Raw genomic sequence first — 11,782 nt, 5'->3', positions numbered from 1 at the left:
AATGTGTGAAAATGGCTGTAGGTCACAATCAGCCAAGGTTTCGGGTGAGCTCATTGTGAAATCTAGCCCCACCCTATCATGTGATTTCCTGAGGTCAGATGGCCCAGGATGTGAGTGTGTTATGGCGTGTGGGAAGGGATCGCAAAACTGGATTGTTGATGTTGTTGATGTACGACAGTTGGTGTCGTAAACCACCGCCTCTGTTCAAAGATGGTCGCTCACAGTGGACATAAATGGCTTCTTTTACTCCTCTTTCAAGCTATCTGTCCTCTCTGTCCAAAATATGTACATTGCTATCCTTGAAAGGGTGACCTTCGTCCTTTAGATGCAGATGGACCACCGAGTCTTGTCCCGTGGAGGTGGCTCTTCTATGCTGTGCCATATGTTTATGAAGTGGCTGTTTGGTCTCTCCGATGTAGAGGTCTGGGCATTCCTCACTGCACTGTACAGCATACACCACATTGTTAAGTTTGTGTTTAGGAGTTTTGTCTTTGGGATGAACCAGTTTCTGTCTGAGTGTGTTGCTGGGTCTGAAGTATACTGGGATGTCATGCTTGGAAAAGACTCTCCTGAGTTTTTCTGATACACCGGCTACATAGAGGATGGCAATTTTGTTCATGATTTATATGTTACTCTAAATTGTAAAACTATTTTATTTGCTATTCTCTCTGTAGAGCATGTACAAAAGGGTGTAACTATTGCACTGTGTTCTGTGCATTAGATCTTCAGCTCTGCCACTTCCAGCTCAGCTTCCTGTCTTTTTGTTAGTGCTACCATCTCTAAGCTATGCATCACTGCAGGTCTCACTACCATCTTGTAAACCTTCCCTTTCATTTCACTTTCCTGCTATCCTTCTGCTACAAATCACCCTGACAATCATCTTCACCTGCCCCACTCTGCCCATGCAATCTTCTTCACCTCTCCTGTGCACATACTGTCCACTGCTGGATGATCCCCCAGGTATCTCAACTACCTTCACTACCTCTGCTCCTTGCATGTTCACTTTTCCACCTGTTTTCTTATTCTTATTAGCACAAATGTATTCTGTCTGGCTTCAGCTGTTGTTCATTTCTCTTCTCTTCAATGTATATATCCACCTCTCCGGGCTCTCTTTCACTCGCTCCATACTGTCACTACAGATCATGTCGTGTGCAAACATCATAGTACACAGAGACTCCTGCCTGACCTCATCTGTCAGCATGTCCATCACCACTGTAACCAAGAAAGGGTTTAGATCACCGATGCAATCCCACCCTAACCTTAAGCTTTATCATCACTCCTACTGCACACCTTACCACTGTCCTCATCCATGTCCTGCACCACCCTCACATACTTTTCTGCCACTCTTGACTTCCTTATACAGTACCACAGCTCCGATCTTGGTATACTAACATATGCTTTCTGTAGATCCACAAAGACACAGTGCAACTCCTGATCTTGTCTATAATTCTCCATCAACACTTACAGCAAAGCTCGCATCTCAACTTTTAATTTGAAGCTTTTACCGGAAGTTTAATGTTTGATGTTTAGAAAACTTCCTGGTGATATAGTTCCGGCTCGTATTTCTTGTAAACATAGCGTACGGTCGGACACACAGAATTGTTCTCGCTGATACAGTTAAAATTTGTGTCGCCAGTTGTTATTAAAGCCACGGTATCGCTCAGTGTTGGGCGTTTATCGCGTCCGAACGAGCTGCAGCGCTTCTCCGTAAATAAGGCTCCCCGCCGAATGACAGCTGTCAGCTAAAAGCTAGCCAAGCTAACGTTTAGAGAGAGCGCCGAGTCTGTCAGCATTAGAAAGAAGTGACAGTCTCATGGTGGTCTCATTTCAATGGGGAACTGTCTATTTTCACAAGGTGCGGATGACCTGTCGCTGCTGAACGACTCCGAGGGAGGCAGTCTGCCCGGAGAGCCCCCGCCGCCATACCAAGAGCAGCCCGGGTCTCAGGTGAAATACAGCCCGGGGAGTCCAGAGCATGACAATTGAATCCCCCCACCCTCAAGTCTAATTAGTGGTGGAGGCTGTTATTGCTGTTATCTTAAATTTGGAAGCTGAAGTTTGTGCAGCGCAGCTTTCAGGATCAGATTGCACCATGCAGAAATTAAGCTTGAATAAAGTAAATACCACAGTCAAATTACTGCTACAAAATTTTAGAAACACAGTCATAATTTGTGTTCGGGTCTTATATTTTTTTGAAAAAAGGATAAAACATTGTGCAGTGTATACGCATAATTTGCAATGTGACAATCTTTATCTCGATCCTAAAACATTGGTTCCTTTATCTAGTTCATGTCATCAGCTTATTATCAAGAAAACCAGGAACGTCTTGCTGAGAGGTGACGGTACAAACCTTTGCACCACTTTGTCACGGATATATAAGTCAGGCTGAAACTTGCCTAAATGTATTTAGGGCTTTTTAACATTTAACTTTATAAGCAAGTAAACATTTAAAAAAACAAAACCGATTTTTTGTGTTTGGCTCAACACAACCTGTCTCCTAATAGTGGACCTGAAAATCTAGAAATTATGCAAACACATTATAATGCTTGGAAATGTACACTCACTGAACACTTTATTAGGTACACCTTATTCGTACTGGGTTGGACTTACTTTTGCTTTCAGAACTGCCTTAAGTCTTTGTTGCATCCAGGTGCTGGAAACATTTCTCAGATATGTTGGTTCATATTGACATGATAGCATCACACAGTTGTTGCAGATTTGTCAGCTGCACATCCATGATGGGACTTGCCTGTCCCACCACATGTGGTGCTCTATTGGATTGAGATCTGATGACTGTGGAGGCCATGTGAGTACAGAGAACTTTTGATCAAGAAAGCAGTTTGAGATGAATTGAACTTTGAGGCAAATTCACTGAGGTCATTAAAGGATGGACCTGGTCAGTAACGATACTCAGATAGGCTGTGGTGTTTAAATTATGCCAAGGGCTCTGACATAGACAAGATATTGTGACCCAGAGAACTGTGGCTCAATGGATATTTTCTCTTTTTCAGACCATTCTCTGTAAGCCCTAGAGATGATTGTATGGGAAAATTTCAGTAGATCATCAGTTTCTGAAGTGCTCAGACCTGCCTGTTACCAACAAATATGCCACATTCAAAGTAATGTGAAAGGCTGATTGAATATTTGCATTAATGAGCAGTTAAACAGGTGTATCTCATAAAGTGACTGGTGAGCGTATATGCACTTTTTGGCCCTCAAAATTGTAAAGATGGTTAGCTTGTAGTCCAGTAATCAGTGCTAGAGGGTTCATTTATTTAGATTGTACCTGTAGAGACAGAATCTGCTTTTGCTCAGTGTTTCAGTCTTGGACATTTAAAGCATAAGGAACTCTGATATACAGGTGTATCATATTTTAATTTAAATTTTTAATTTAATTTAAATGAAGATGAAGATTCAGGTAATTTAGAAACATATGAAAACACAAGGAAATAAATAAAATATCTTTATCTGGTCCCAGGTTTTCTGATGCCACTGGAAATATAAAATCACCCTTTCAAAGATGACACGAATTGTCTTCTTTTCATTTATTTCAAGGAGCGCACTCAGGCTGTGCCAGTGTACCATCCCACCCCAGGCGAGAGCCGTCTGGCCAGTCAGCTGACTGAGGAGGAGCAAGTCCGCATCGCACAGCGCATAGGACTCATCCAGCATCTTCCCAAAGGCATCTTTGATCCAGGCTCTGACGCCTCTGAGAAGAAAGTTAAAGAGTGAGTTTTAAATGGTGGCACTCTCATTTGTTTCAATTTACATATCGCTTTGATTCCCCCCCCCCCTCCCCCATTTGATTTCCCCATTTGAAATGCAGTTACTAATAGTTTATTCAGAAATCTTTGAATAGTTCCACTGTCCAAGAACACAAAGCTTTCGCATCTTGATGCACGCTCAATCATCCAGGTAAGGAAATCCCAAAAAGTTGATTCTGTTCTTCTGGACGTAGCGTTTTCAGTGGGAGAAACATTTCGTCACTCATCTAAGGCTACGTCCACACTAGCCCGGATAGATTTGAGAACAGCGTCTGAAAACGCTCCGCGTCCACACTAGCGTTTTCAGTCATTTTCATAGAGTTGTGCGTCCACATTAAAACGGTCGAAAACACTTACATTCCAATTCAGCGCATGCGTGAAGCGCAAGAAGATTCGACCTGCCTCATTTCTCTCTGCCGCTTATTTACTTTCCGGCTCTTTGAAACGTTGCGGCAGAATGTTGAGGAAAAGCACTGAGTTTTTTAAATGGACTAACAATGAGGTGGAGTTGTTGCTGCGAGTAACACAAAAGGCTGTCAAAGTTCAGAGCAAAGCAGCAATCACAGCAATGTAAGATGGTGAAAAATATACCCTTAGGCCCCCTTCTCGATTCAGAGATGGTCTTTCCCTTTTCACATAAATGGCCTCCTTGACTCCTCTCACAAACTAGCATTCCTCCCTGTCCGGGATGTGTACATCCTCATCATTGAAAGAGAGGCCACTGGCCTGTAAGTGTAAATAGACTGCAGAGTCCTGGCCTGACGAGTTAGCTCTTCTGCGGGGACCAAGAATTGGGTCCCCTGGCACAAACAGAGTAATATAATATAAGTTGTTAAGTGCCAGGAGCATTGCTGTGATTTATACATTGGGGCAACAAAACAACCTCTGGCTAAGATGATGGCACAGCACAGAAGATGAGTTATCGTATGAGTTATTGATTGTATTTTGAGATGCTTTTTTTTGTAATATATCAAAGTCTTCGGGTATTGGTAAATCTTTTCACTTTTTTCCCCTCCAGATGTGTCATCTGCATGTTGGATTTTGAATATGGCGACCCCATTCGGTTTTTGCCCTGCCTTCACATCTACCACGTGGACTGCATCGACCCATGGCTGATGCGTTCCTTCACCTGCCCCTCCTGCATGGAGCCCGTAGATGCAGCCCTGCTGTCTACTTACGAAACCAACTGAGCGGCCCCTGGTGGCTGCTTCTGCCTAAAAGTAATGCACCTTTTTAGCCAAAACTGTCATAGCTGTTCCAACAGATAGATGAGGGGATGTGGCATGATGCAGATGTTTGTTGGGTGCTTGTTAATACACACAAGTAAACAACTGTGTCCTACAGCACACTCTGTAGGCCTGAAATGCACCTAGTCAGACTTGGAAAGCATGCTTTGGCAGAAGGAAGATGTGCCAAATACAACGAATGAAGGAGCTGTACAAGTAGCAAAATATTACTGCACAGTAATTTCACTTTCATATGACTTACACTTATTTTTGCCTTTGTGTAATTTGCACCCTCTTTCAAGATGTGTGATGTGTAGCATGTTCTCTAAATGGAGGAAATGCATAATTGTTTTGATCAAGTGGGAATCATTGTCAGAATTTCCAGTGAACACATGAAGTGAAGTAACTGCTCTCTCCAAGTAAACTTTCGATCTTGAATGTCACCTAAACACAATGCTCTCTACTGAAAAGCATACATCAGTATACATAAAACTTCACAAATCACACTTTCCTGAAGCTATGCCATGAGATAAAATGGTGTCAATTCAGCTTTTGAGCAAATTTTGAAAATTACTCCAGTTTTATTTTAGCTGCTTTGACTATATGTGAATGTTTCTGTTGCTTTCCCACAATATGAATCCTCAGCTTTTGCTTTGCCTTAAGTTTGTGCTCTCAACCCGTAGTTTGTCCTTTACAGTCAATAACAAAGACACAATATACCGTGCAATCACCCTTAAAGCACCTTGAGATAAGATGTCTGTCACCTGATACTGTGTAGCTTGTAGATTTCGATAATGGTGTTTTTTCTATGTGTGTATGTTTGCATTTTATGGGTTGTTGGATAGAGATCGTCATGTCAAGCTAACATTGTGAGTTAACCCCCTCAGTTGTAAAATGTAATGTAGTTTCCGCTCCTTTTCTTGTTTGAAGCTTTTGGATTGTGCGCCGAATGCCTTCTAAATGAGCAAGTGATGCATTTCCAAAGCTTCCACGTCTGGTAATGGAATGTGATTTTTATGCTTTTGGTGTTGGACATGTGCTGTCAGTTATCGTTGCATAATGCACAAAGATGAGAAATGGCAAAAACAGAAGCTACAGCAGTAGAAAGGAATGTATCTTCAATGTAAAGCATGATTTCAGTTGTTACACATTGACGGTATGACTGTAAAAGGAAATTTGTGATTTACTGTGCACATACTGTGCCTTTTAAGGTTGAGGTAAGCCAATTTCCTGTGAAGTACAATCATTTATGACATTACTTTTGTTTTTCTTTAGTTGTCCTCTAGGAGGAGGCAGATACCAGCAATGTAGTGATTTGTGTCACGATGAAACAGGCCTAGGATGAAGCCAGAAATGTGATCTGGCTGCTGTTAACAATCAACAGTCATTCTGTCTTTTGATTTATGACTTGTGCTACAAGTGCACAGGTTTTAGGAAATCCATGAAACCACAATAAAAGTGGATACCAAATCTTATACAAGTGTGATGTTTTGTTTCTGCATTAAATATTGTATTGAAACACATTCTCAACCTCTCAGCTGGAGAGGGTAGTGGGTTAGAACTTAAGGAACAGACAAAACTAAATTTAATTTATCATGTTTTATATAAATCTTTAGATTCCTTAAGGAACAGAGCATGTATTTATCTCAAACACCATTGCATATGACTGCGTTATAGTCTTCTGTGTTTAACTGAGCACTAAAATAATTTATTTCCATAAATGACTGATTCGTATTGATAACAGTTAAGCCCACTGAGTATAGACAGTGTGCAAGATGTTAAAACTTGATAGTTAATCCCTGAAGTGGATTGGCTGTCTACGCCTTTACATGAAAAGCTTCAAAGAATGTGTCATCACTGTCACAGCTCAGAATGAGTCAGCCCTCATTTCTTTGTGTTTTCTTAGAAAAACAGGAAATGCACAAACGTAACTGCAAATCAAGTACAGTCAGATAGAAAATGTCAGTACAATTATTATGAGCTTGGAAGTTAATATTGGTATGATCGCCTTTATTCTTTAACATAATCTGAACTCAAATATCTTGTCATTTCTCATAGTCTTCAGGAATAGTTCTCTAGGCTTCTTGAAGGATATTCAAAGCTCTTCTTTTTTTTGTATCTTAGCTGCCTGTTCAAAGGGATCCCACAGTACTTTAACAATGTTGAGGTCTGGTCTGTGGGGAGGCTAATCCAAAAGTGACAGTTCCACTGTGTATTTTTCTACATAGTGCGTTTGCATTGTTTTGCTGATTATAGTGCTGAAAAATGAAGCCGTTGGCAATTAGATGCTTTTCAGACAGTATTACAGCACTTTGCTGTGTTCATAAATTCATCAGTTTTCACAAGATCCTCAAAGCCTCTGGATGAAATGTAGCCCCAAACCACGAAAGAGCGCCACTGATCACTCATCACTTCTTAAAACCTGATTGCTACTGATTGTCATTTCAGTTTTTGTGTACTTTGACATACCTCGGTCTTTTCACTTTGTTTTGCTTCCTTAGGAATGGCTTCTTCACAACCACCCTTTCACTGAGACCATTTCTAATGAGGCTATAGTGAGCAGCAGATGGATCAACTGAAATTCTAGATATATCTCTTATGCCCTATGTGAGGTCTGCTTGAGTTTCTTCCTGTTTTTTTAAGGACGTGGCATTTATTTGTTCATTTGCTGTAGATAGCTTTTTTTAATCACGCTATTTCTTCTTTTGTCTTCTTGTTTCCTCATATTGTTTATAGACACATTTCACACCATGCTGAGATACATCAAGCTTTTTTTAAGGAAATGGGAACAAATTGGTTTCTTTGTTAAGTTGTCTTTACATTTAGACACAAAACTGGTTTGTTAGTTAGTCACCTGTTTATGCTTGAATGATCCATGGATCAAAAAGAAACTATTTGTGTATGAAAACTGGACTGCAGCCAATGTCCAAAGAAAAATGCTGAAACACCTTTAGAAAGTCTAGAAATGTATGACTCAGGATCACTTTAAAAAAGACGATAATCGTTATCAGGCAAAATGATTTATGTTTTAAACAAACAGTTTAAACATATCACTTTGGGCTGAGTAAAACTGAAATAAGGTTTTTTTTTTTAGCTTGCAACATTTGTTAAGCAGTGCTGTGGGTGGCTTGCCAGCAAGTGAGTTTATTTAGTGTTTAAATCATATAAAAAGGACTTGCTCCCCGCATCCAGACTCTTGTATGACTAAGAGCCAAATGAACAGCAGGCATGTGGTCGGGTGCCAGAACATTAGTGGACATGTCCACCAGCTGGACCCTCAACATCAGCAGAGTAATGCTCATTACTAGAATGAACTTCATGATCACTGTACTAAAGCAGAAAATTTTCACGATACAGTACGATAGAGATATTTTCTTTCAGCAGAATATTTTATTAAAAGGTTCATATATATTTACAGTATTTAAAGCACACACATTGCACATTTTCAACCACAAGGGATATCAGTGCAACAGATTCAGAAACTATTACACTTATTGTACGTATGTGTGAGTGTGAATGGTTCCTATGGATAAATTACATGAATATTACACAGTATTTTGTGATCTGTACATGTTTTTAAAATCTTACAGTTATAATCAGGTGGGGATTTTTCTGCTTTTAGGTTTACAGTACCAAAGCAAAGATTTCAAACCTCAACAGCAACACTTCATTTCACAGTATTTCTTGAGTTTCTTTTCATAAAGCGTACATTCCCACACTGACAGTAGCCAGAGCCACAAACAGTCCCAGGACCATCCTGAGCAGCGAGGAAGTGTAAATGTTTTCTGACATGTGGAGTGTGCTCGCCTTTACTGGCTTGGACTGTGTCATGGAGCTCTGCAGGTTGTTGTCAGAGACAGTCAGCATCTTCTGTAAATCTTCAAAGACCTGTAACACAAACAACAGAGCATCTATCAGCTGCTGTAGCTAAATATTAGTAAGTGTGATGGAGCTAATCTAAGGTTCAGCTGCCCTCTGAGTGGCACTTTTGCTTTACGATCTGTCCTTCCTAGATTATCACACCTCCTTACCTGAATGTTGAACTCAAAGGCCCTGACAGCCTCCTCCAGCACACCGTTCCTCTCCTCCTCTGTCAGCTCCACACTGTTCATTCGGCTGCGATAGAGCTGTTTGAACAGGTTGGGGCTGGACACCCCAGGGAAGGCAAAGAAGGACAGACCATCACCATTTTTCAGATCCATGGACTTCTGAGCGATCCGACCAAGAACCTGTCCCCCAGACAGGTCACCCAGATACCGGGTGTAAGCATGGGCAAGCAGGAATTCAGGGTTTTCTTTGCCAATCTAAAAAATGGTAATGGAGTTATCAAGAGTGTTAATTGACCATCACCTAGCAGAGATAGAAGCATGCATGTGATTCATGGAAGGTTTAAATAAAACATACCTGTCTGAGCCTGTGGCTGTATCTTTTAGTGGCTGCAGGAATGACAATCTTCTCTCTCCAGTCCTGACCATAGAAGTATTCCAGATCTTTTTCAATGGACTTCAGCCTGGCCAGTTCAGCAGGAAAGTAAATAGGTGCGACGCTCGGATGGTCCGAGTTCCTGTCCAGCTCTTCCTCCAAAGCCTGGTAGATCTCATACAGCGAACACAGGAGGAGCTGAAGAAGAAGAGACACAAAGCCATTAAATCTTGGTATCGACCCCCACAAAAGTAAGATTATTTAAACAATTGTGCTGTCCTTTTTTTAATATTACCTTATATTGCGGAAGCGTGACCTTTCCCCTCTGGAAGCTCAGCATCAGTTCTGTGTTTTCTGCTCTAACGTGACTCTCCTTAGTCACTTTTTTTATTTGTTCAGACAAGTCCCTGAGAAAAGAAATTGATCACAATTAGAAGAGAAAGACAACATTTAATGTATTGCAGCTAAGATAAAGGCAGTGACACAAGGCTAAGAGCAGTAATCATTAGAAAACATGTAGGGCAAATATGTGCATCCAAAGTAAACTTCCATTATGATATTGTGATTAGAAATGTTTATGTAGCTCATAAGCTTCCCAAACATATTCTGCTACTTGAGATATGTGTTGGATGTCACAGAGCTGATTGAAAACTAAATCTATCCCCAGACATTAAAAGAAAAATGTGCATGGAGCGGAAAAGAAGATTTAGGTTCTTAATAAAATCACAGCAGCTCAGTCTAACCTGTCGGTCATCTGCTCTGCTGCTGTATGCGTCTTCTTCTCGGTTTCCATTGTGCCCCTGAAAAAACAGTAAAGGACAGTAAAGATGTCAGAAAGGTACTTTAACAGAGCATAAATCCTTTTCTGATATGGTGAGAACACTGTGGATATAAATCGACAAAAGGTTGTCAAATTTAAAGTATGATATCTCGTTTGACTCACCAGTAAGAATGAAGTCTGATCTGTGCCCTTAGTTTCTCTCTGGATGTCCAGTGCAGTTGTGTGCTCTGCTGGCTTTCACGCTTCTCTTTATACGATCCGCTTCAGTCTCCTCCTCCCACCACCAGCTCAACACAAACAGGAACTCAGCCTCAACAAAAAAAAAAACTGGGCTAAACATGACACGGCAACATCAGCAACAATAGTAGGAGGGGACCAGGAGTTAACATGATACGGCAACTTTGAGGAAAACTGCTGAGGGAAGGACTACCAGAGTGTGAGGAGGGAGTTCCCTGGAAAACCAGGGGGGAGGGCTGAGCGCTAAACATGATGCTGCAACTTCAGATTCCAAAGTAGAGCCACACAGGGGAGGAGGAGCTGAGGCTAAGCATGACAGTGTGAGTTTGCAAAGCTGTGAGAGAGGAAGTGTTTAAACAGTGACTAATGCTGTGCATTTGATCAGAAACAAGAGCAGGTTTGTCATATTACACAAGTCTATCAACATTCAGTGACAAAGTGGAGGAGTATTTTTGACAAACAAGAGTAGATACTGTTCATTTAGTCCATGTAAACAATAGTAAAAAGCTACTGATATCATCTTTACACACAAAAGTTAAGCCCAAAACTTATTTGTGACTAGCCTGAAATAAAACAAAGCTTTTAAAATTATTTCTTCCACAATATGTCATTCATGAGTGACTGTGACTCTGAGCATTATATACAGATGTGATCAATTCATATGCTCTTGTAAACAGCCTCTACCCTTCTGGGAAGTCTTCATCCTTGATTGCCTAATAGTGCAAGTATCTAAAAGAGATTATAATCTGCAAAAATCTTCTGTCATCCACTAAAAGAGCGTCACTGCTTTTATCTTCATCCTATTGGACCCCTCCTAGAACTGTTACTCAGAAATCTTTTCATGGGGTTTTGCAATCTGCAACATTAAAAGAAGTCAGCAAAGTGTTCCCAATTTTAATTTTCCTCAGAAGCTGCTTGAAGGAGTAAAGGTCAGAGGTCTTGAACTACAGGAACAAAACTGGAACCACACTACTGTCCAACCTAGTTTAATTTGAGTTATTTATAGAGCCATCTTGAGGCAAAGGAAACAGAAAACCGCTTCACTCTGAGCAGCTCTTCCAGCGAAACAACTCCCAGCCTGTACGTGGTTGGCAGTATGCTTAAACCTTTGGTCTTTTATAAAGAACGATTATTATCATATATTCACTTTAAGTGAAAATAAGGTATGTTTGTCATATGGGTGTCTACATAGCTTTGACTATAAACTGTGCTTAGACGTTTTATGTAAAGGCCTAAATAAAAATGGCATTTAAAATACGTGACTACTTGAAATCAGTTGAGACAAAGCGATGAAAAAATACCGCTACATCTGTTTTTTGTCAAAAGGCCAAACGTTTCAATGCGTAATTATA

General features: G+C 40.7%; 2 protein-coding genes across 2 annotated transcripts; one reads left to right on the top strand and one right to left on the bottom strand.

Moving 5' to 3' along the window:
* Positions 1–1,518: 1,518 nt before the first annotated feature.
* Positions 1,519–6,453, top strand: rnf11a (ring finger protein 11a). The gene is made up of 3 exons (XM_085410134.1): positions 1,519–1,947; positions 3,556–3,728; positions 4,783–6,453. The coding sequence occupies exons 1-3, from the start codon at positions 1,831–1,833 to the stop codon at positions 4,952–4,954; spliced, it is 462 nt and encodes a 153-aa protein (XP_085266260.1). The 5' UTR covers positions 1,519–1,830; the 3' UTR covers positions 4,955–6,453.
* Positions 6,454–8,358: 1,905 nt separating this feature from the next.
* hmox1b (heme oxygenase 1b) lies at positions 8,359–10,492 on the bottom strand. Its single transcript, XM_085410133.1, has 6 exons — positions 10,356–10,492; positions 10,156–10,212; positions 9,708–9,819; positions 9,395–9,610; positions 9,022–9,294; positions 8,359–8,878 (listed from the first exon to the last, which is right to left on the bottom strand). Exons 2-6 carry the CDS (start codon positions 10,203–10,205, stop codon positions 8,687–8,689), a joined length of 843 nt encoding a protein of 280 aa, XP_085266259.1. The 5' UTR covers positions 10,206–10,212; positions 10,356–10,492; the 3' UTR covers positions 8,359–8,686.
* Between the last annotated feature and the right edge of the window lie 1,290 nt (positions 10,493–11,782).

This window comes from Rhamphochromis longiceps, linkage group LG6, assembly GCF_057381845.1.
Source record: "Rhamphochromis longiceps isolate RC_006_pf linkage group LG6, R_longiceps_female_GT1.1, whole genome shotgun sequence".
Classification (NCBI taxonomy): Eukaryota; Metazoa; Chordata; class Actinopteri; order Cichliformes; family Cichlidae; genus Rhamphochromis; species Rhamphochromis longiceps.
Note: the sequence above shows the minus strand (reverse complement) of the source record. Positions and strands in the feature narration are given on the sequence as shown.

Excerpts from the sequence above, each read along its gene's own strand:
- rnf11a (XM_085410134.1), top strand. The coding sequence starts at position 1,831 with ATGGGGAACTGTCTATTTTCACAAGGTGCGGATGACCTGTCGCTGCTG. Across the intron at positions 1,948-3,555 it reads AAGAGCAGCCCGGGTCTCAG|GAGCGCACTCAGGCTGTGCC; the intron begins GTGAAATACAGC and ends ATTTATTTCAAG. Across the intron at positions 3,729-4,782 it reads TCTGAGAAGAAAGTTAAAGA|ATGTGTCATCTGCATGTTGG; the intron begins GTGAGTTTTAAA and ends TTTCCCCTCCAG.
- hmox1b (XM_085410133.1), bottom strand. The coding sequence starts at position 10,205 with ATGGAAACCGAGAAGAAGACGCATACAGCAGCAGAGCAGATGACCGAC. Across the intron at positions 9,820-10,155 it reads GCAGAGCAGATGACCGACAG|GGACTTGTCTGAACAAATAA; the intron begins GTTAGACTGAGC and ends TTCTTTTCTCAG. Across the intron at positions 8,879-9,021 it reads CCTTTGAGTTCAACATTCAG|GTCTTTGAAGATTTACAGAA; the intron begins GTAAGGAGGTGT and ends TTTGTGTTACAG.